Below are 19,683 nucleotides of genomic sequence, written 5' to 3' on the forward strand. Positions count from 1 at the left end.
AATGCACGCTAAATAGTATCACATGGTGGTAGATTATTATAGACACAGTAGCAACTAAAACAAATCTACTCCATTAGCAGTGCTTGCTGACCTTAATATCTTATTATTTTACTCATACAGCCAACTGGCTGTGCATTGCAAATTTAGTCCACATGAGTTGGAATACGATCACTAATCAGAACTGTTAACACATGGTGTCACAGTCTGCAAAAGTTCTGTTCAAGAATTCTATGTGGAAAATAGGAAGAAAAAAATATATAATGTCCTTTTGAATTTTTATTGTTTTAGTTGTTTTTGTTTTGAGTGGTCATAGGATGCATAATAAAATCTTGGTTTATGGGTGTGTGTTTTTTTTTTTTTAATGCAGAACTAAAATTGTATGGTCATATGGGTTTGTGTGCTGGAGCTCCAGCCACTTTTCTCAATTTAGACCCAAAAATAGGATGACCATATTTCAACAGTTTTTGCGCAATAATGTCCATGATTCACAGGTAACATTTTGTCAGCTAAAACCTCTGACAATCCTGGGGCTTGTTTACCAAAAACTGGAATTTCCTGCTGGCTGTGTTTAGTGTAGGGAAATGCAGTAAAGATCAGTTGTGCATTGTCTAAAATAACATTTTGGTCAGCTCTATAAGCTAAGTATGTCAGCAGAGCATGTTTGAATATTTTTATAAAAACACAGCATACATTTAGTCTAGTGCTGTTCTCATATTACAAAGTCACAAGGTAGTCACTAAACGGACTGTTCTAATACTTAGACATTCTATGTTTCAATGAGGTATCTGAGGTCGAAGTAGTGCAAATTACTCCACAGCCTCGGGGTCAAAATGTTTTAGTCAGTTTGTGGATGACTGAATACATTTGCTGGAGATAACTATTGAGAAGTGTTTTTAATTTTTGATTTTTTTTTAAAAACTCTAATGGTGTAGATTAATAACTCAGTCACCAAGATCTTAGAAATTAAGGCTATTACAGTAACCTGCCATGCGAAATTTGAGTAAAGGTTTAATATAAGTATCTGTATATTATTTTAACCAGACCCGGTGTGCAGATTAAAGGACCACAATAGTGCCAGGAAAACATTTGTTTTCCTGGCACTATAGTGCCTTGAGGGTGCCCCCACTCCTGCCGAACTGGATGGAGAGGAAGGGGTTAAATCTTACCTTTTTTTCCAGCGCCGGGCTCCCTTGGCGCGGGGAACTCTCCTCCTCCTTTCCCTTCATCAGCTGAATGCGCATCCGCGGCAAGAGCCGCGCGCGCATTCAGTCAGTCTCATAGGAAAGCACAGTGAGAAGCGCCTCTCCACTACCTCTAGTGGCTGTCAGACAGCCACTAGAGGCTGGATTAACCCTAATGTATTAACCCTAACTGCTATGTTTACAGTAGAAAGGGTTAATCCTAGGTGGACCTGGCACCCAGACCACTAAGCTGAAGTGGTCTGGGTGCCTATAGTGGTCCTTTAAGGTATGCTAGACATTTCATCAGGACATCACAAGTGAGATAGAGAGATAGATATATATATATATATATATATATATATATATATATATATATATAGACAGACTTTTTTTTTTTTTTTTTTTTTACACATATACACAAACCAGACAATCTAGTTGGGCATGCAGGCTTGGCATGTGCATCTACTAGGTAGGCAACCTTCGGCACTCTAGATGTTGTGGACTACATCCCCCATAATGTTCTGACACCCATTAAGATTGACATGTCTGACTTGACCCAAAAATTTCTAGAACAGGTCAAGTGCATGGCTTTGCATACCTGCTGTTTACTTTGCTTCCTCAGTAACTGTTCCTAGAGCACAGTCTCCTGTAAACGTTTTTAGTGGATGCCAGGAGCAGTGCTTGTGGCTAAGAATCAGATATGGAGTCACAATTTATAAAATACCTGCTAATCTACTGTCCATAATCTGTCTGTCTATACTTGACTAACACCACATATAGATAATTATTGGTAGATTTCATCAGACCTGTCTAATAGACTTGTTAGTGTTTCATTTGTAATGTACAAAAAAAAATGTACTGACCATTGTCAGTATAACAAAAAGGTTACACACTTGGGAAGTCAAGAGCAGCTGCACATGTAAGGGACCTATAAATCTTGATCTGCAATAGCACTCTAGTAAATGTGAGATGCTGTCATTTGAGAGCAGGATGCTCCAAGCACAGCTTCCACGTTCATTTTACAACTTCCACGTTTTGTGATTATTAGAAGGAATATCAGATAAACATACTTTTTAAAATCTATGCACGGTTTGCCAATTTGTATTGTAGTGCATAGGTTAAGTGATTACATATCTACCAGAATGTAACCAATCATCCACATTTGTTGTTGCCAGGTTACATGTAATGCATTATATAGACAATCTGATCAAATTAAAAGCAAAAACAATAATCAAATGTATATCTTTTAAATTCCTGTATTTGCTGCAAAACCTCAGTCTTTGCAGTTTCTGCAGTCAGCTCACACCTAACTAGGAAGTGACTTGACCAGTAATATACACTCATTGCTGTGCAGCACCTCTCATATAAGCTGTCCTAAAAAGACACCAGGTTTTTGTGAGGTCAGTTTGTTGCATTATACTGTAGAAAGTGAACCGTTGGAATTCCCTGAAAACTTAAAAGGACACTATAATCACCAGAACTACAGCTTATTGAACTAGAATCATCATTACCTTCAGGCTTTTTGCTGTAAACACTGTCTTTTCAGAGAAAATGCAGTGTTTACATTACAGCCTAGTGATAACTTCACTTGCCACTCCTCAGATAGCTGTGAGAGATACTTCCTGGGTCATGGCTGCCTACAATGCATCCAAACATTCATTATCTCCTCCCTCTGCATGCAGACACTTAACTTTCCTCATAGAGATTCATTGATTCAATTTATCTCTATGAGGGGCTGCTTATTGGCCAAGGCTGTGTTTGATTTGTGCTGACTCTGGCCCTGATCTGCCTCCTTGTCAGTCTCAGACAGTCTTTTGGAGAAGCACTGTGATTGGATCAAGCCACCAATTCTGATGTCAGCAGACAGCTTGTTTTTCTGAGACAAACCGCATGCAGAGGTACAGCTTCAGGCTTGAATAAAAGTAAGATTTTAAATAAATAAATATATATATAAATATATATATATATATACACACACATGATGGGCCATGGGGGGCTAGATGGTGGTTTTAACACTATAGGCTCCTGACCCCATTGTGTACAAAGATATTTCAAAGCAAAAAGAAAATTGCTGAGGGTTGGGATGTGGAACGAAACCAATTTAAAAAGCAAAACCTAAAGATTATTAAGCAAAACACTCCCTGCATTACTATGAACACTAATTTGAAACTGGAGTTGGTGGCAGAGTTATATAAACTGCATTATTCTTTTATTTCCTATAAAATGGGAATTATTTCCCCAACTAACTGATCCCTTCATATTGTAGTTCACTCTAACTGAATACCCTTCTTTGTTTGTGGCCGTCTGGGCAATCGGATCTTGTCTGTTTCCTTAGTGTTGGGGTCAGATGAGGAGGATGGAACTCCCTTAGACCTGGGACGATCCCAAAGCTCAAAACATGAGCCTAGCCGGCTAGAGAAGATGCCTTCAGACCAGAGCACTAGTAGAACAGAGGATCCAAAAGGTAAATGAGTCTATTGTCTAATAGTTATGATTTTTCTACGTAAGTTAACGTAAATATAAAAAGATATTGATCCAGGAACGTTACAGTGTCTAATTAAATTCTGCATAAACATTTGTGTTCTCATACAATTCATTAGAGATCTTCATCTAGTTTAGCTATGAATACTTGGCTACCTAAGTGCAATCAGTGTTTCCATTTGTTAGAAGTTAAAACACAAATCAAATAGTGGGTTTAAGGTTGAAGCAAGACATGGGTTAAGTAATCATTTTTATAGCGTGTTTTTTTTTTTTTTTCTTCAAATCTGCTGTCCTTTGCTATAAATTTTAGTTATTGGATTTTGGCTAAAATATAGTTATATTTGTATCATTAGGCATTTTATTTTGTTCAGGGAGCCTTGATGATGTAAGTAGTGTTTTTTTTTTTTTTTTTTGGTTAGAGTTGTGAATCTGAGCTTGTCTTTTTAATACAAGGTAATGGCTTTTTAGTGGAGTTCTTGTGTGGTTGCAATAGATGGATCCTCTTTGCTCCCTGAATGGTGGTCTAATTTTCGCCCAATAATTCAGTTTGTAATTGGTACCCTCGCCAGGCCCAGGTCAGACAACGTGTGAGGTTTGTGGAGCATGCTTCGAGACCCGGAAGGGCCTATCCAGCCATGCACGCTCCCACCTGCGGCACCTCGGGGTGGCAGAGTCGGAAAGCAGTGGGGCCCCCATTGACCTGCTGTACGAGCTGGCCAAGCAGGGCAAGCTGCCGCAAGATGAGAGCTTTTTGGGGGCCAAGAAAACTGGAAGCCCCCGCCCAGGCTCCCCCAAGGGCCAATGGGGGGACGAGGATGGTCCTTTGAATCTGAGTGAGTGGTGCAGGGAAGCCTTTCCGGCTGGAGGGTGGGGGATAAAAAGGGTCTTTAGAACTGGAGAATGGGAAGAGGCAGGCATCTCTAGCAATATTCAGCTTATCTTAGCTTTTTTTTTTTCCCCAACTCGCCTTATCCTCTGTTTGTCTGTCCCATTACTGTCTCCCTCCATTCTCTCTGATTTCCATATCATCTCACTCTTTCCTTGGTTTCCCACCTGTTGCTGTGCTTTATAACCCTTTATAAGGCAATAATTAACTTCCTCCAATTGCACCTTCTATTTGCATTCATACATCACAGTCTGACCATCTCTTCCCTTCCCCTGTATTTTTTTTTTTATTTTTTTTTCCTTTTCAGCCATGGATGGGGAACCTGGCAGAGACACAGACTGCCAGTTTTGTGGTGCATGGTTTGAGACTCGTAAAGGCCTTTCAAGTCATGCCCGTGCTCACTTACGACATTTGGGGGTGACTGATCCTGATGCCAAAGGCTCCCCTATTGCTGCTCTCAATTCTCTAATTAAAAGTGAAGACTTTAAGAAACGGCTGTCTGAGCAAGCACAATCTGGAAATAATACTCACACCAATGCTCCTGGTGAAAGGCTATCAACAGAAACTAGTAATGGCAACATTCATACCAAACTGACAGAAACTGGCTTGTTTACCAAGGTGTCAGAAGGGAAGAGTTCTGATGGTGCCGCTAAGGGATCTGCAGATGGCGTCCATTCCACACCTGCAGGCAGCATGGCCAAAGAAACTTCTGCACATTTCAAGAGCCCCAGTGGGGTAGCAAGGAGTACTCAGATGAAAATACTTGAAGCTGGAGTGCCTCATGCCATGTCTTCTGAGATGGGTACCCACGTGAAGACAGAAGCTAGGCGCCCCCAAAACAAACTATCTGAGGCTGGAACCCACTCTAAGGCTTCCCTAGCCAGCCTAACCCATTCTCGACCACAACCTCCTGGCACACCACCTGCAAAAAAGCAAAAAAACATTCCATCTACTATGGAATCTTTCTGGGCAAGCACCAACTCCTCATCTCCTCTGAACCTGTGTAAGTATTGTCCAGCATTGTCAGGGAGTATTGTTGGTATGCATTTTTCCCCCTTAAGAATCTACTACTGTCATTGGCTATTACATTCCACCAAAAGTGACATTTATATTTTGTTATTCTCTGCTTGTTTGTTTTTTTACATTTAGTTGTTCTTTATAATTCATTTGTTTGCTAGATTGTGTTGTAAATACAATGAACAAGTCAAATATGCTAGTTCCAGTTATATCCTGAAGTTTTTTGGTACTAGAACTTTATAAATTAGTTGGTTTTTACGCAAGCCCTCATATTTTCTATATAATGTGCTTATGTGAAAGGATATTTTTCTATAACCATTCTCCAATTTTCTTATCCTGAAGAATAGTCAGTGCAACCTGATAGACAAGTGGTGCTGACCCGTCACATGTCCAATACTACTAGTTATCCCCACACCCTTTCTAATGAAAACCGTATCATATTAACTGTAAAAAACCCTTGCTCTTTTCACTAGCACTCAAGTGGTTAATATGAAAGAATAAGCTTTTCAGGTTTTTATTAAAAAAAACAATTCTCTCTACTTCTTGCATAATATTGTAGATGTATTTTTCTCTCTCATTGACTATATTTACTGTTCTATTTGGATTATAAGTAAATAATAAAAATAGAGTATCAATATTTAGTAACGTTACCTATACTTAAAAAATTTAGAATTTAGCATCTTGTTCTTATAACATGTCTGATCATGAGTTCCAAAGCACAATCCTGGGTGGGCATGCTTAACAAGGTTTTTTTTTTTTTTTTCCTTAATCAATAAAACCCTAAGCATCCAGTCTCTTTTTTCAGTTTATCTTAAAACAAATCATAAGTTCTTCAGGTTTTCTTCAACAATACCTAGCCAAAATAAAATAGAATGTTTGTATTGTGCACTCTGCTCTTAATACATATGCAATAACTGGTGGCTTATCTGTTTCCTGGGGCTGTTTTCATCTAAATTTGGCTGTTTTAAATCGGCTTTAAAAGTACAGTGGTACCTTGGTTTACAAACGCCTCGGTTAACATAATTTTCGGTTTACAAATGAAAATCCATTGAAAATAATGCCTCGGTTTCCAATTTTTTTTCGCAATACAAAGAAAGTTTCCCCAGGATGTATTGTGCCTGGGAGGTTTATAGCACCGCCCCCTGCATGCTGGAGCCTGTGGGTAGCATGTGGCGTAGAGTGTGGAGGTGTTGGAGCGGCTTTTGCATCAAGTTTTGGAGCCATTCTGGAAGTATTTTGCAGTGGTTTGGGGACTTTTTGAACTTTTTTGATGCATTTCTCAAGTGGTGGAAAGGTAGTGAACTGAGCTTCGTCGTTTGCATGCCTTTTACGGTGTTCTGCATTGTGGGTTGGTTTCCATGCCAGCTCATTTTGACTCTTTTCTGACCTCCACAATGGATTAATTGGTTTTCAATGCATTCCTATGGGAAACTGCGTTTCGGTTTACACATTTCTCGCAATACAAAATGTCCCAAAGAACGCATTAAATTCGTAAACCAAGGTACCACTGTAGTCATCTATGCTATCTGCAACTTTTTCCCCACCACTGTGGCCAATTTTTTTTTTATATTTTTGTATTTTTTTTTTTATTTTTTTTTAACCCTGGTGATTTGTTAACCTATGTGTTCCAGGCATGGTGCACCATCCTGATGTCTGGAGATTGCATTTGTTTTCGAGGCTAGACTGCTTAATAACATTACAATATAACGAGGAGCCAAGAATATGCAACCCTAGATTTTTATTTAACTTGAAGTTTTTTCTGATTGTGACTTTACAGACCTTTACTTAATGCAGGGCACCCTGAATAGAGTTCTCAAAGGCTGCAAATCCAGCATTGTATTTCCTGTATAGATATATGGCCGCATTACCTAGTGACTTATCACTGTGGTAGTTACAGTATACCATATTTCAAGAAGTCGTCGTGTCCTGTCAGGTTTGTTGCCCTTAAGTACCTAGTTTAATGTCTTCCTTTTGTGTGTGTGTGTGTGTGTGTGTGTATATGTATATATATGTATATGTGTGTATGTATATATGTGTGTGTATGTATGTATGTGTGTGTGTGTGTATATATATATATATATATATATATATATATATATATATATATATATATATATATATATATAAAATATATATATATATATGTTCTTAAAAATAGCTTCTGCCCAAATCCCCAGTATTGCCTTACTCTGCTCGGCTTTCACTTATCTCACAATGTTATTGATGTAAAATCCACATTGTCTTGCAGTTATCACCATGGCTGACTGCTTTCCATATCTGCTTTGCCTTTTTTATTTCCTTCATCCTGGCTGCCCATGCCATAATTCACCACTTGCTTTAGTTCCATTTTACCAATTGCTATATAATCTACTGTGAAACCGTTAATATGTATTTGTAATTTTATGGAACTGTGTATACATGTATGCAGTTCAAGAATTGATTTTTATTGGTTTTGATTTGATTTGATTTTTTTTTTAATTTCTATTTTATTTTCAATAAGCCAATGATATGTGCATATATATGTTCAGGAAAGCCCCACATTCTTGGTTTAAATGTTTTAATATATTTGTAATCCACCAGGTTTCCTGATACAGTAAATCCAATATAGCATAAGCAGACTTCAGGGCCGTATTGTTTTAAATGCTATTCTTATGACGGCATATGTACTTGGTATTCTGCATATTTTAGTCTCTCCTTTTTTACCAATGATGATATCCCTACTGCTAAATCCGCTTAGTACTCCCTCTTTCAAGCATAGAAATTTTATTTGTCATCCCCTCCTCCTCCAGCCCCGGGTTCGGAGGAAGTCCGCTGCGAGTTCTGCGGCGAGTTCTTTGAGAACCGAAAGGGCCTGTCCAGCCACGCACGCTCTCACCTGCGCCAGATGGGTGTCACAGAGTGGCATGTCAACGGCTCACCCATCGACACCCTGCGAGAGATCCTGGCCAGTGGGACCTGTCCCAGGGCGGGCACCAGAGTCGGAGACCCCAACTCGGAGAAGCACCACTCACTTCCTCCTCCCTCTTCCCCTTCCAGGCCAATGCCCTACAGTGGGTTGGCTCCAGCCATGCAGCACAAGCCACATCGGCTCCCCTCCTACCAGACCAATGATTGGCCCTCCGACCTCTCACCTCTCAACTTGTGTAAGTGGGCCACTGACCTGCAGCTGACATGTACCCCCCCCCCCGCTCATCTTTTGCTTCCAATCTTGTCTGTCGCATTCATCCTTCATTCCACCCTTCCTAGCTCTTCAAAATGCCTTTGCAATTAATTGGGCAGCTGGAAAAGGTTGGTTATTATTGAGGAAAACAGTCGTTTTGGAAGATCCTAGACCAGAGTTGTTGAGGTCCTGCATATGTAGATGACTGAGAAGTTGCAGTCTAACAGCTGTAGGATTACTGGTTAAACTCACACTGCACTGTTGAGCATTGTACGTATAGCAATCAATTAGCTCTTCAGCTGTTGTAGAACTGCAGCTTCCTTGATTCCTAGTCAGTATGAAAGCCTAGCCAATGCCAGAAATTGCTTAGGATGCAATTGATGTTGCTTGTTCATTGCAGGGTGAGAACACTAATGAAGAGTGAATTCTAAGATTGACAATTTTGAGGAAGTCATTTTATTCACTGCAGACATCTCAGATGCATTTTCCAAAATGGCTGTTTCTTGTACTGCTCTGTCCCCAATTTATGAACTGATTCTTCTTTAAAAAAAAAAAAAAAAGTGTATTTTACATTTTTGCTATAAAAAGTCCTTGGTATATTATTAAAACATCCTGCTGTACCTCATTTCCAGTGATCATAAACTACTTCACCCTAATCAGTTGTTTGGGATGATCTAGCCTTTAGGGAATTGCTTTTCACATGTTATAGCTATTTTAATTTTGTCTGTTTTAAGCTGTTTGCTTTGCATTAATATGAACAAGATGTTTTCGTTTTTATTAGGTAAATGTAACCCACCTTTATTTTATTTTTTTCTAAATTATTCCCGCTTATCCTTTTTTGTGTTTATTAAATAGTCTTGTGATTTACATATGAAAGGCAATCTGTAAACTAAGATTTGTAGGATTCATGGTTTTTTTTTTTTTTTTTTTTTTAACCTCCTTATTTCTTACTTTCAAATAGATTATAGCTGAGGAAATGTGAGTGTGAGGCTTAGATTTCCTTTCTCATCTTTGAAATAATCGGTTTTATTCATGTGCAAATGTTGCTTGTGCACTATATAATTTTAAAGTAGCAACTGATATATAGTGCACAATGATGTATAGCTGATGCATATGCCTATCAGTTGCTACTTTAAAATTATATAGTGCACAATGGTGTATAGCTGATGCATATGTCTAATTTTAAAGTAGCAACTGATAGACATATGCATCAGCTATACATCAATTATAGCATTATTATAAAGATGGAATAGCAAGATGCACTCTTATCACTAGCCAAACTTGTAAAATATGCTGCATATAAATTTTTTGTCAAAGATTTAAATTTAAGGTTTTTCAATGGCTCTTTAATCTTTTTTTTTTTTTTTTTTTTTTCATGGGTGTTTTCTTTCGTATGCGTTTTGTTTACTTCCTTTTGTCTTTTTTTACTTTCCTTACCCTTATTTGTTAACATAACCCTATTTAAGTAGTATATATTTTTTCAAATGTGCCTACATTCTTTTTTGTTTCTGTACTTCATATCCTTCTGTCCTCTCTTTTTAGCCTCGCGAGCAGATCCTGCAAGGGATATTCGCTGTGAGTTCTGCAATGAATTCTTTGAGAACCGAAAGGGTCTATCCAGCCATGCACGCTCTCACCTGCGCCAGATGGGTATTACAGAATGGCATGTAAATGGTTCACCAATCGACACACTGAGGGAAATCATACGCAAGAGGCGTCCTCCACCTCCACACCTTTCAAATATTAAAAAAGAGCCAAGAGGTGAAGAACCTAACAGCCCCACTCACACACACTCCCAACATGGCATGAGTACTTCAGGGATGGCTCGAGAGATGGCTATATCACCTCTTGGGCGGCACAATACTTTCCTGTCTCCACTACCTGCCAAGAGGCCACCTTCTCATGAACCACGACTTACCCAGTCTGACCCAAAGAGCTATGTACATCTAGAACAAAAGTCTTGCAATCAGTCTCAAGCCAAGGCATATGTTCATGGTGAAGCAAGACCCAAATCTTACATGCATGATGAGAGTAGGCCCAAAGCATATGTCCAGAGTGAAGGACGTCCAAAATCTTACATTCAGGGTGATGGAAGACCGAAAGTATTTATGCAAGGTGAAGGAAGACCCAAGACCTATATGCCAGGTGAAAGGCCCAAGCCTTATGGACAAAGTGAAATCAAGCACAAACCATATTCTCAAAATGATGGCAGACCAAAACCATACATGCATGGTGAAGGCAAGCCAAAAGGCTTTCTGCATGGTGAAGGCAAACCAAAAGGCTATCTTCAAGGTGAAGGCAAGCTTAAGGCATATGCTCACATAGATGGCAAGCCCAAGGCATACATTCAAACAGAACTTCCATTTAAGGTCAAGGTGAAGTCCTCTCCAGACAAAGCACCTACTTCATGTAAGTTTTTACTTTTTTAAATATCATACTGCAAAAATTAGAAAGGGAAGTAGAAGTCCAACATTGGACATATTGAAATTACCATATCTTAAACACAACTGAGCCAGTACACCTTACATTGCACAAGCTATTTTAGATGGCAATAATAGGATTGATACACCTGTGTGTTTCTTACATTACCCACTACAGCACAGAGCTCTTGTTTAAATCATTCATGCTCTTCTTACTTGGATGTCTTGTCCTTACTGCTTTATAATCTAAATCAGATCCTGCACAGTTTATACATTTTAGACACTTTGTAATGGGACTTGTGCATCTCTTAAATCCACTGTTATTCTTTTTGTAAAAAAAAAAAATGTATGTGCTTGTCTTTCCCCTCCCAAAACGCTAACATTCCTTCTTCCTTAAACCTCTGCCTTTCTTAATTCTGTGCACTGTAAAGAAATTCATTATTAAAGTATTTCTATGCTTTAACTCCCATTTACTCAATTTTCTTTTTTTTCCCCCGTTCATTCCTCTCAATGCCACACAGTGGAAGCCTGCTGTGAGTTGTGTGGCCTCTACTTTGAGAATCGGAAGGCTCTTGCAAGCCATGCTCGTGCCCATTTGCGTCAGTTTGGAGTTACTGAATGGTGTGTCAATGGTTCGCCTATTGAGACACTTCGAGAGTGGATGAAGCAACGTCCTCAAAAGGCCGGAGCATATCTGAGTTACATTCAAGGAGGGAGGCCCTTCACCAAAAAGTTCAAACGGTCCTCTCAGAATCCTAAAGCTGGGGCTGTCGAGAAAGAAAGTTCAATATGTGCTGTGCCTGGTAAGATGGTTGAGGCAGAACGCAGTCTTGGAACATCTGGGGCAGTGGTGGAAAAGTCAGAAGGACAAGGACACAGTAAGTCTAAAATCATACATGACTTGGTTTATAGATTTTGATTTTCTTATATTCTATTCTCAAAAGTGACCATCCTATTTATTGGACGGAGAAGTAACAGGTAATTTGAATTTCTTTGAATACTCTTTCAGAGACAGAACGACGTCCAACAAAGGCTGCAGAGGTCCCTCCGGCACGAGAAGATTCAATCACAGAACCTTTACCCAAAACAGAGGAACCAAGGCCTGCACCTAGAGCACGGCCAGTTCCCTCCCTTGTTCCTAGGCCCCCTCAGACATCCTTGGTGAAATTTGTGGGAAACATTTACACACTGAAGTGCAGGTGAGGGTTTTGTCTTTTGTTTGCTTTTTAATTAGTTTTTCTTGATTTCACAAACTTTTTAAATCTCTTACACTTGAGAATGTCTGATAAGTGTCAAAGAGTGTAATTTTCAATCCATGCTACCCAAATTGTTGGCAAACTAATAGAATAGCCAGATTATTGTGGTCATTGGTGTGTTGGTGTCAGGGCATGCTTGTGATTCCATGTCTTGACTGGTACCAAAATGTGGTGGTGTTTTGGATTATTTCATTATTATTTTTGCTATCATTTATTTGGTTAGTTTTTGTTATTGTGCTGTACAAGGCCAATCGCAGCGTTCCTGCAAAGGTTATCTTCAAAGATCATTCCTCTTGAAGCAGACAATGTAAAATTAGATCCCTTTAGCTTTTTTACACTGTAGTTATCAAAATATTTGCTTGCTTTTTTTTTTGTTGTGCATGTTAATACCAAGACCGACATGTCTTTGAAAAGACAATGCTGTGGCCTGTCGTATAACACTGAAATCAGCACACACACACATTTTTGTAAAGGGAAAGAAAAAGTGAGATGAAATGAAAGGTAAACACTATAGTCTCACAGTGCAAGATATGTTGCACATCTGGATATGAGAAAGGCATGAAGAAAGCACCGTTAGTAGCTTCATGGATTGGACCATTAATAATTGTTGTAGGGAGTCACAGATAGCTGAGTTACGATAAATGTTAGTTAGTGCACTTATGCATTTAATATCAAGCTAGAGGTCCTGACCAAATTCATGCCATAAATATATTGTACAGATTCTTCACTTTATCACAAAAACTACACATTCTCCACCAGATCTTTATGAAATGCATCGGACAGTACACCTAATGCAAAGCTGAGCGGCAAACTCTTAGATGTGTAGTTCAAGAGTGGGAACAGCCTTTCTCACATAGGATAAACCGGGAGACTGTTTGGTTAAGTGTTGATGGGCTGGTGGGATCATAAGACTTGATCAATTGAAATGAAAAAACAGAAAATTAAGGGTCGCTTTGCATTCTGTTGGCAATGTGTAGCGCCATATTGTGTGTGTTCGTTGGGGGACTTCAGAGCTTACCACTCATCGGGGTAGGCTATTTTAGCGGCCTAGTTTGGTTTTGGCAGGAGGGCATAGGATCGATATGTGCACTGAGGGCTACAGACTCATTTCAAGTTTAATTGTAGGCCCTGATTCCAATGTTGAGATGTCTATGTGACTTGTTGCATGGCCCTGTTAGTGCCTTTTGCCCTGCTTTACGGTAGAGCTTAAAGATAATTGCAGTGTAAGAGGCTAAGATAAGCTATAAAAAAACAAAATAATCAAATCGAACAAAACAAGCTGGCAACTTTGAGACTTTAGAGAAAAAAAACAAAATAGTAAATGGTAGTGGTGGAGAACTGGTATAGTTGGGAAATAACTGCCTGTGGTGGTTCAGGTGGTGACCCCTGCATAGGTTTCCATCCCCCAGGGGGACGGATGGTGTTGCGGTAGCTGGATTCCAGATGTGAGTGGCTACCGGCCTGACGGTAGCTAAAGAGTCTTGTGGTAGCCCTAAAGGAGGTAGTAGTACTTTTATGCCTTGTAGATCTTGGATAGGGTTTGGGGTGTCACCATGTTGTACCTGCTGAGTGCGGGGTGTTCTCCATTGATACTTGATATTGTTCGCTCGTAACAGGGATGTAAAGGGCTGGCCATGCCAGGAGATTGACATGCTCTCAAATGAATATGATGAACGGTTTAGGACTGCTGTTATGTCCTTGCCCTCTGAAACCAGATCAGCAGGTCTCCTGTTGTCGAGGATGGGGCCCTGACAGGTTTTGGTAAGCGGAACATACCTTCTGTTTCTAGCGCTTTCGCTTGCTTGGGTGGTGGAAGGGCCAGAAGTAGTTTTTGCACAAGTTGCGGTAGCTCTGCATCCGGGTTTGCATTTTGGCGGCTCTCTTGTTCCAGTGTGCCCAAGCGGCCTATCGGCACTCTCAGGTCTTGCCAGATTTGGGCCACGTCGGCTTGGAGCGTGTGTTGAAGGATCGCTGTTGTGACTGAGGCAGAGTCTGGTGGCAAGGGTGACTGCTTGGGAGCCGCTAGTGTAGGTATGTGCCCCGTCAGAGAAATCGTCTGAAATATCAGAGCCATTTTCTGCAAAGGAGGCTATCCTGGGATCCATGGCGCTTTGAGCCTGTTGCTAGAGGTCTGCTATATTCATACTCATTCTTGACTTGTCTGGCTTAGGTTTTTGTGGTCTTTCGACCCATTGTGTAGTTTCCCCGTTTGGGGTACCAGTGGGAAGGGTTTTAAGCCTCGCAATCACGGTTAATTTGGCTTGTTGATGCAGAGCAGTTCCAACATGTGGCCATTCAAGTTAAGCTGCTTGGCTCTCCTCCCCCAAAAAAGTCATTTTAAAGGGTTTTCCAGTACTTTAATAAAAAAAAAGTATGCATTATTGTCATCAGAACTACAGCTTATTGTATTATTTCTGTGGGTATAATCATTCCTTTCAGGGTTTTTGCAGTAAACATGGGCTTTTCAGATAAAAGGCAGTTTTTACATTACAGCCTAGGGATACCTCAACTGGCCACTCCTCAGGTGGCTACTCAAGGTGCTTCCTGGGGCAATGCTGTACAATGTGCAGCACTGCCATTCAATGTCTCCATCCTCTGCATTGAGTCATTGAACCTTCCTCATAGAGATCCATTGATTCATTGATGCATCTCTGAAGACTGTGTTTGTCTTGTGCTTATTCTGCCTTGATCTGCCTCCTTGACAGTCTAAGCCAATCCAATGTTTTCCTATGGGATCAACACTTCTGATGTCAGCCAAGCAGGCAAATCGGGGGCAGAGCCAAAAAGCAGCAGACTAGAGTAAACGTATTTATAGTCTACTGTATTTAGAAGGGCAGCTAGATGGTGTTTTTAACACCACAGGGTGAGGCATAAATGTTTTTTCTGATCCTATAGTGTTTAATCATGCTTTTCTATCCTCCTTACCATTGATTTTCTGGTTTTTAACTAGTACAGTTGTCTGATTAATTTCTCTGTGCTTAATGATGAATGTTATCAAACTTTCTGTGCAGGTGTGAAAAGCATTTCATTAGACTTGGATATATCTTGTCTGTCTTCTCATCTTTGTACTCCTGCCTATGCAATTGTGCAGCTTTGACTAATGCTTTTTGTTTCTCCCTCTTTCTCTCTCCCCATCAGGTTCTGTGACATACAATTCCAGGGCCCTCTTTCCATCCAGGAGCAGTGGGTTCGTCATTTGCAACATCACATCTTAGAAATGAACTTCTCAAAATCTCCCAGTCCTCAAGCTCTAGCTTCTCCAGCTCAACCAGAGCCTACAAAAGCTCAATAGGTGCCAACATTCAGGGAGCAACCACACAGATTTGTATATAGATTGTAATCGCCTGAGCATGGTGGCAAAGGCATAAAAATTAAGCTTTCAGTGTTTCTGGTGCATTTCATAAAGATCGGGTGGAGAATGTGTAGTTTTTGTGATAAAGTGAAGAATCTGTACAATATATTTATGGCATGAATTTGGTCAGGCTTTCTAGAACCTAGCAAGAGACCATGTGGGTTGGATGATATCCTGTGGAGCGTTCATTCCATTCTAAATTCCAATATCTGTAGCTCCTGGAAAATAAATTAAATAATGGTAAGGTTTATGGGGATACTTACAGGATTGTGAAGACTATCTTAAGTACATGTGCAGAGAGAAAAGTGAAACATTTGTTAGAATCAGATTGGGTGCAAATTTCTATCTCCTTTTCTGCATACAAGTTCTCTTGTTACATCCCCGTCTCTCTGCGCTCAAACATCCCTATTAAAGCGCTCAAACCATTTTGCTTGTGGCCTATACTTTGGCATATGAGCTGTCTTTTGTTTTCGTCTTTGCTTACAATTTTGTTTTACCCAATCATGCAGTTGCTACCGATTTACATGTGTAGAGCAAAAAAATATGCAGGGAGTCAACTGTTTCCTAGAATACAAATGAACACCGCATAGTGTAATACTGTAAACATATATTAAATAGTGCTAGATAGAATTACACTTAGGAGATTTTGACATGTTAATATAAAAAAAAAGATTATATGGGGGGGCTAGTTCCCTTGCCATTTTTTTCATAGGCAAGGGAATCCAGCAATGTGTAAAGTTTAAAAAAAAAAAAGCGGGGGGGAGGGGGCTATTTAATAAAAGAATATGCATAAAGGGTCTGTACAAAACTTGGATACCTTTGCACTTTACTTGTTTTATATTTGTTTGTTTTTTTGCTATTCTGTCCTTGAGATAGTCCCCAAGAAGAAGAACCACGTTGGACCTGTTTTGTATATTGTTTTATGATCAGGTTTTTTTTTTTTTTTTTTTTACTTCCCACCTTGCTGGATTTCCTTGCCTGTGAAGAAAGCAGGTTGGAGACACTGGGCACTAGCTCTCATATAATCAGGGGAGGCACCTGTTGTGCGCAATAATATCTCGTGAGTGCAATTCTATCTAGCGCTATTTAATATGTTTACCGTATTACAATATGTTGTGTTTATTTGTATTCTAGGAAACTGCTAATTTCCTGTATATATTTTTTGCCATACACTTGTATGTAAAGATATACATACCTACTGGTGGGTTCCTTTTGGGAAGCTCATACAGATACCACTCATCAGTTAAGTATTTTTTTTGTTGGTGGTAGGTTTACTTATATATACTTTTGTGGTGTACCGTTATACTTGTGCAAGCTTCTTTGCCACCTATTTTTTATTGTGTAAACAAACACTATTTCAGCTCTTGATACCTCCCTCGCCTTCAAACTCTCTTGCTCATACCTAATGGTTATGTGTGCAAGCTCTCTTGCAACTGCAGCTTTCTTCCATTCGAACCTTGCTTGGTTTTAGTTTTGAGAGTTCAAAAGTCTGTATGCTCACCTTTTTGGCTCAAATATCAAATTTGCTGCTGTGTTTGGTCTATCTATTCTGTCCAAGTAAAGTCTCTGTAGAGCACACACTCTTCAATACTTTTATTTTTTTTTTGTTAGTATGTCCAGAATTGGCTTTTTAATCCTCCTTCAAAATCCAGTTACTATCCACTTGCTTAGTAACATTTAGTGAGCTCGTTTGTGGAATAATTATGTTAAAGATGCATGAAATGTGTCTTGGGTGAATGATTCAGTGTTTTTTTTTTTTTTTTTTTTTAACCAGTTAATATGTTAAAGGATGACACAGTGTAGATTTTTCTTCAAATTGTTACTGGGAATGTGGTTTGGAGAGTAAGTTACTAAAACAAAGTTGATGACTGTATTCTGTTGACAGGAGTGAACTGTAGACTTAATATATAACAATAGGTGTAATTTTCAGATTTTGGTTATGACCAAAACAGATTTATGCGAACACTAAAGTTGGTGAGGTGCTTGAGTAGTCTCTGGGATTATGTGATTAGGTGCGGCACTGCCATCTCTAACTGTATGGTAGTACTAGCATTGGGTGGACTGTAATTTGGTTGGACATTAATTTGTCTCTTGTATCTATAGCTCTCCAGCTCCTTTGAGATTAAAATTATACAATGTTCAGACAGCACTAACTGGTAAGTGCCTGTTTAGGTAACATCACTATAAACTATTCTTTTGTTGAAACCCACCTCAGCTGCCCACCTACCTCATAAAAGATCCCAGGCATCTTTTTTAAATTGCTCAGTCCACTGAATTGGCCCATTATCTGCCCTATGTACCTAAGTTCTGCATAACGTGAGGGCTATCCTTTATGTATATAATATATACGTCGTAATATTGTGGTTGTATATCTTGTCACGCTCCCCTTTTTGGGGCAACATATCTTTTTAGGATATTAGCTACTCTGATATTTTTATGTGGTCTGTTTCCAGATCCCATGAGACTGTTCTCCCTCATCGCAATACAAGTTAATCCTAGCTTTCTTTTATTTGGGAGGGGCGTGGGGGGGGGGGGGATTATCGGTCCCCTACTGTATCTTATGGGTAACTCCCAACTTCACATTCAAGTATTGTTCAAGGCCCCGTTTTATAGTTTGGGTTCGAGATTATTAGAAGCTCTCTTCTTTCACATAGACCTCTAATATTTGTTATGGTAACTGTTGTGCTGGTTTCGGGGGATGCACATTGAAGTTTATACCATTCTTTTCCTTCCAGGTTTAGGAAAAATGAACCCTAAAAGATGCTTTTGCAATCTTCTCTTAAAATAGTTGAATGAGAGAGGTGAAGTTCCACGTCTCCCTGACTCATGAATTTTGTTAAACTGTGTTTCACATTATTTAGCATATGTATTCTAGCACCTTCTTTGTTTACAAGTTGTCTTCCACTTCATTCTATGCCTCCAGTCAGATGATTGGCTTTTTTTTTTTTCTTTTCTTTTAATTTCATTTATACTTCTATTTGTCATAAAATTCTTCATTGTTATTCCCCCCCTTCATTGAGTTTACTGGACTGCACCTTTTAAAATACTGTTGTGAGGATACAGGACTTGCAATGTCTGTGTAAAGATTTTACATTGCCTCCTGATCTTTAAAAGATTTAATAAAATAATGCCTCCATTAATGAGCCCTTTATTGTCCCTAGGCAGGCAGCAACAGCTGAAGAATTGCTCATAAATGTGCGATTTTGTTTGTTGGCACTACCATATTTAATATGGTGTATATATAACTTTGCACATTCATATTTAATAAAAGGCAGTTATCTTCCACCTCATTGAATCAGGATATTGGGCTAGGCACACCTACATTCATCTTTTCCTAGGGGTAAAAATCTGCTTTTTAGGTCTTTATAGAAATTAACTCCCACAATTCTCAATCTTTAATCTATAATTGCTCCAGGCTATGAACTCTGTATTGTTAATATTCTTTTCATAGTGTTACCATGCGTTACTGATTTATATTTTAAATTCTGTTGGGTTTAATACTTTGTGTAGAATTCAAGTAAAACAATTGGTTCCTACTCCATCAGTGTCATGTGCTTCATTTAAAAAAAGAAAAAAAGTATTTATACTTGCTTTTCGCGTTAATGTCATCTTAATACTATAGGTTTGTATGCATTACTATGTGTTTCTCCTTTCAACTTCAAGACAACTGCTATATACGGTGCTTACAAATTAATGTATAGAGTATAAGCATTATATACATTCGTTTGTATTTTATATCACTGAAAATCAGTTAATGCACAGTATATTAGGAGAGTTGTTTGCATATTTATTTGCTACATTGTCTGGAGGCACCTCTTCACAAAATACAGCTGCACTATTCAATGCTCTGCATGGAGACACTGAACGTTCCTGAGATGCATTGGTTAAATGCATGTCTATGAGTAGATGCTGATTGGCACAGCGCAGCAA

At 39.2% G+C, this 19,683-nt stretch overlaps 1 protein-coding gene across 5 annotated transcripts in view; it reads left to right on the plus strand.

Moving 5' to 3' along the window:
- WIZ (WIZ zinc finger) overlaps window positions 1-19,289 on the plus strand; it is a 66,183-nt gene extending 46,894 nt beyond the window's left edge. For 3 of the 5 annotated variants that reach the window (XM_063448377.1, XM_063448376.1, XM_063448378.1), the window contains 8 exons: window positions 3,517-3,645; window positions 4,232-4,495; window positions 4,856-5,551; window positions 8,355-8,708; window positions 10,268-11,134; window positions 11,667-12,023; window positions 12,155-12,344; window positions 15,540-19,289. In XM_063448377.1, coding sequence (XP_063304447.1) covers window positions 3,517-3,645; window positions 4,232-4,495; window positions 4,856-5,551; window positions 8,355-8,708; window positions 10,268-11,134; window positions 11,667-12,023; window positions 12,155-12,344; window positions 15,540-15,693 — 3,011 coding nt within the window. In that variant the 3' untranslated portion in view covers window positions 15,694-19,289. The remainder of the gene's footprint in view (window positions 1-3,516; window positions 3,646-4,231; window positions 4,496-4,855; window positions 5,552-8,354; window positions 8,709-10,267; window positions 11,135-11,666; window positions 12,024-12,154; window positions 12,345-15,539) is intronic. The other 2 variants (XM_063448380.1, XM_063448379.1) reach the window with 2 other exon arrangements.
- The last annotated feature ends 394 nt before the right edge of the window (window positions 19,290-19,683 follow it).

The sequence above is a fragment of the Pelobates fuscus genome, chromosome 3 (assembly GCF_036172605.1).
Source record: "Pelobates fuscus isolate aPelFus1 chromosome 3, aPelFus1.pri, whole genome shotgun sequence".
Lineage (NCBI taxonomy): Eukaryota > Metazoa > Chordata > Amphibia > Anura > Pelobatidae > Pelobates > Pelobates fuscus.